The 4,446-nt window shown below is 34.2% G+C and overlaps 1 protein-coding gene across 1 annotated transcript; it reads left to right on the top strand.

The window, feature by feature from the left end:
- Positions 1–961: 961 nt before the first annotated feature.
- LOC109018391 (probable calcium-binding protein CML46) lies at positions 962–1,839 on the top strand. The gene has a single exon (XM_019000544.2). The coding sequence runs from the start codon at positions 1,109–1,111 to the stop codon at positions 1,742–1,744; it is 636 nt and encodes a 211-aa protein (XP_018856089.2). The 5' UTR covers positions 962–1,108; the 3' UTR covers positions 1,745–1,839.
- Positions 1,840–4,446: the final 2,607 nt, after the last annotated feature.

The raw sequence follows: 4,446 nt of genomic DNA, 5'->3' as shown, positions 1-4,446 counted from the left end.
TGCTCATCCATATCTTTTTTTGAAGGAGTCTTCTAAAATTATCCAATTTTATTAGACTGACAAGGTACAATGTACATAGACATTAATTTCTTTTGCAAGCTACGATTGTTTATCCTGAAAATTGAAAATAAACGTATACAAAATTAGGAAAAGTGAAATTTTATTTACAGTCTTTAAGTGGGGACTGCATGTGTAGACACATTATTAAATGAGAGAAAACATCATTTTAGGAGGGATAATTTGATAATTTTAAAAAAATTTAAAGTTAAAATAGCTTAGACTTATATTGCAGTCTCCATTTGGAGACTGTACCAAGCATTGCTCGTTACGGTTTGTTTTGCACAGTACCACACGGTAAGATGCTTATGAAGAGGGGCGCAGGGGAAGACAGGGTTGACTCAGAATGACCATTAATTATCTTAAACCTGATTTCCCTTCTCTCACGTCCATTCTAGTGCCGTGCGGGGAACAAGTAAAAGGGTACATATTCTTTCTCCTTGAACCTTTCCAAGCATTAATTGAAGGAAATTACTGCAACAATTTCACGAAGTTAAAAACTTTTTGACTCTCGACGGTCCTCTCTTTTGGGTACCAAACAGGATGGCATTCTTTCTCACCATTATAGAATAGAAAAACTAGTGCGTGAAAAATGCATGGCCTTATAGAAACTGCGCCGTGGAAAACGTAGGAAAGAGTGGGTATCAAACGAGGCCACGCCATTTCTTCTTAGAAACTTCATGAAATTATCCAAAAGTGAAACACAAGAAATGAAAGAAACTTCACAACTTTTTCGTCCCCCCTTCAGTGCAGTCAACGACTCAACCCCGCTTGGCAATGAAGAATCTTCCTCTCAATTCATACGTCTTACAAAATGACCATTTATTCTGTCAATCTTTCATCTTCTCAGACAAGACCTGCTGCAATACACAAGCATCTTCCTCCCCGATTCCCATTGCTGACCATTTCTATATTTTCAAGATATTGATGCATATAAAGCAACCCAGACTCTTCATTCTTAACAACAGCTGCATGCAACCCATACTCTTCATTCTTTAATATAAGGACTTGAGATTTCGTTATTTGTTTCTTGTTAGGAGTGTCTGTGACCATGCCTTTCATCCAACTTAACTACTCCTACATTCCAATGGACAAGGCGTCATCATCAACTAAAAGCACCCCGGATTTCTCATTGTCTTGTTTTGTCAGTGTCCTTTTATTTGATTTAATTCCCAGCTGGATAAGTAGCACCCAAAGTCTTTTGACAAGATTTTGGTCTTCTCTCCAATGCCAAGATTCCCAAGCACTCGATGTCGCCAAATCAAAGGTTTGGGCTGAGAAGAAGAATTCAGATTTTGTTCTGAGTCAGCAGCATACTTGCTCAAGCGAAAATAAAGATGATAGCAGCTTGAGCAGAGGAGATGCGGCAATGGTCATGCAAAGATTGGGAATTGTGTGCAGCCCAGAAGGCGATGAACTTCAAGAGAGGCTCAGTTCCAATGAGCTTTCAGGGCTGTTTGATGAGAAGGAACCAAGTTTGGAGGAGGTGAAGGAAGCTTTTAATGTTTTTGACGAGAACAGGGATGGGTTTATTGATGGAAGGGAGCTGCAGAGAGTTCTCTGTATTTTGGGTTTGAAGGAAGGAGAGGATTTGGCCAACTGCAACAAAATGATCAGGGCATTAGATGAAAACGGTGATGGAAGAATAGATTTCAACGAATTTATAAAATTCATGGAGAATATCTGAATATTTATTTTTCTTTTACTTGCAGCTTATCTTGTGTAATTCGCTAGTTGAATAATTGATTTTTACATATCAGCTATGTGCTAAATGTTTCGCGACATAGACTTGTATTTAAAAAAATTCTAAATAATAATTATAATATTTTGTGAAATTAAATAGAGGTAAAATAGAAAGATTACAATATAAACTTTATTCTTCAGGAATTTAATATCATTCACTTCTAATTTATTGTAATTGTACAAATGATTCTCAATACACAACATGGATTAATAAGATATATTAATGAATTTATAAATTCTAAGAGTTGATATATAAATAAGCTAGAATTCTAAGAGCTAAAATCTAAATGATCATCCACCAAATTCATATATACATTTATAACATAATAATAATAATAATAATCATAATCGTTTGCCATCCGTGATTATAAAGTTTGGGCTTCTGCTCATTCTTTAAGCCCAAGAAGAAGCATGGCTACCATCAGCCTATTGCATATGAGGCAGCGGCCACCCTACCCAAGGCCAGCCCATGTCTATGATTACAAATTTACAAGCATGGGCCAACATATTGCAAAAATTCAATATTTAGAGACCTATCAAATTAGGAACCATAAACCATTATTTGGGCGCCTTCTCAGATTTCTCAGTCATTTAAAGAAAAAAAAAATTCCAGTATTTACCTAAGAGCAATGCTACGTATAATCTCTATTTGGAGACTGCAATGTAAGTTTAGATAATTTTATTTTTAAAATTATAAAAATATCCCTCTTAAAATGATATTTTTTCTCATTTAATAAAGGGTCTACAAATACAATCTTCAAATGAAGACTACAAATAGAATTTCTCTTTTACCTAACCTGGCTCACACTATTTGTTTTATTTTATTTTTAAATAATTATGCTCTAGATCTTATTGGGGAAGAGAGAAGCTATTCGTAACCAGTTAGGGGAACCATGTCACACGTGGCCGAACTAAAAACGACATCGTTTTCTTTTTTGCCCAAAACAAATTCGTTTTCCCCCATTTCAAACTTTCATTCCTTCGTCTTCCCCACAAACACGATTTCCCAACAGAATGAGCAGAACACAACCTGCATTTAGTTTCCATACAAGATGAACCATCCTCATCTCTTTCCACTGTCAGTAACTTTGTTTCCCTTAGATCTATTGCTGGAAGGACACTCTATTGTTATTTTCAAAACCGTTCGTTCCATCCTTCATTTCATTTGACAATGATACCTCTTCCATTGTCTTCCCAGCTTCAAGGAATACCATCGGATCTCTAAGCTGCAAACTGGTGGAAAGGGAAAAGTCCCTTTAGATTAGATGCTTGATGATCTTCTTCTTTTTTTATCCTTTTTAAAAAAAAAAAAAATATTTGGCTAGATTATATGCTAGCTTCAATATGGTGAAACCAACTTGAGGCAAAATATTTCAAGGTTTGACTCAACAATGTATCCAGCTAAAAAGAAAGCTCTTTATGAATAAAATATGGTTGTACGTAGGAATTTCCAAAGTTCTTTCTTTTTCTAGATTTGTTCAATTTGTTGACGTTGTGGTAGTGGCGGTGGTTGGAAATGTCGGAGAAGGCAGCGAATTCACTATCTCTAAATCCATTGATACCAAGGTCGTGTCCCTTGCTTCATTGGCATTTTGGGGTGCTGACGGCTTTGGTTTTTGTTGGGATGGTCGTTGTTTGGAGCATAAATGAGTGCACCGTAAATCAATGTTTTGAATATAGTTTCAATCGAGCTATTGAAACGAGATATTTCAATACTAATATCGTTTTGGATATCATTTTGATATAATTTATATATGAATAAATTATATATAAATATATATATATAAATTATAAATAATTTGATCTGAATTGATCAAAGAATTCAAAATTAAGATTGTAGTTTAAAGAAATGAAAAAAATATATATGTAAAGGCTGAAATATGTATATCAGTCAAAATTTGATATATTGGCTTATACAAGCCGTTACATATCTATATATTGGCCAAAATTTTGATGGGTACAAAATAATATATTTGTTTGTACCGGCTACCCCGCCGGTATTTCATATTTCGGCCAGTATGAAATGGATTTTAAAACATCAAAAAATCTACTCAACTTCCTACTATTCATACAACCTCCACACTTCACATTATTTTTAATTTTTATTATTTTTTTCTTTTATTAAATATTTATTATATAAATAATGAATAAAAAATTTAAAATAATTTAAAAATAATAAACTCAAAAAAATATTAAAAAAAATATTAAAAATTTAAAAAATTTAAAAAAGTGTGGAGTGTGGAGTGTGGTGGAGGTTGTGTAGCAAAGCTCTTAAAACATTGCCATAAAGAGCTTGGAGGATCAGGCAAGATTACAAAACCGTAAAGTTCAGCACTTGCCAGCCAATCTCATACGCTTTTTCTCCTATTTCTTCTTCTTATTTTTTGTCTGTTTTCTGCTTTGTTTTTTTTTAAATATGTTGGATAACTTCGTATAAAATTACGTCAGCAGATTACCCAGTGGTTCCCCATCCCGATTGTAAGCAGTAGAAGTATTGGGAAAGATTACTGTATACAGGTAACCAGAACAGTAAAACTGCACAAAATAAAAAACTAGCGGCTAAAACAAGGAAATCCAGACCTGTTATTGAACTAGCTCACACCATTTGGCGCATTAGAACGTGCAAGCAATGGGTACTTTCTTTAA

This window comes from Juglans regia, chromosome 10 (genome assembly GCF_001411555.2).
Source record: "Juglans regia cultivar Chandler chromosome 10, Walnut 2.0, whole genome shotgun sequence".
Classification (NCBI taxonomy): domain Eukaryota; kingdom Viridiplantae; phylum Streptophyta; class Magnoliopsida; order Fagales; family Juglandaceae; genus Juglans; species Juglans regia.
The sequence above is the reverse complement of the archived record's forward strand: the minus strand, read 5'-3'. Positions and strand labels throughout refer to the sequence as shown.

Coding starts and splice junctions, on each gene's coding strand:
- LOC109018391 (XM_019000544.2), top strand. CDS start 1,109: ATGCCTTTCATCCAACTTAACTACTCCTACATTCCAATGGACAAGGCG.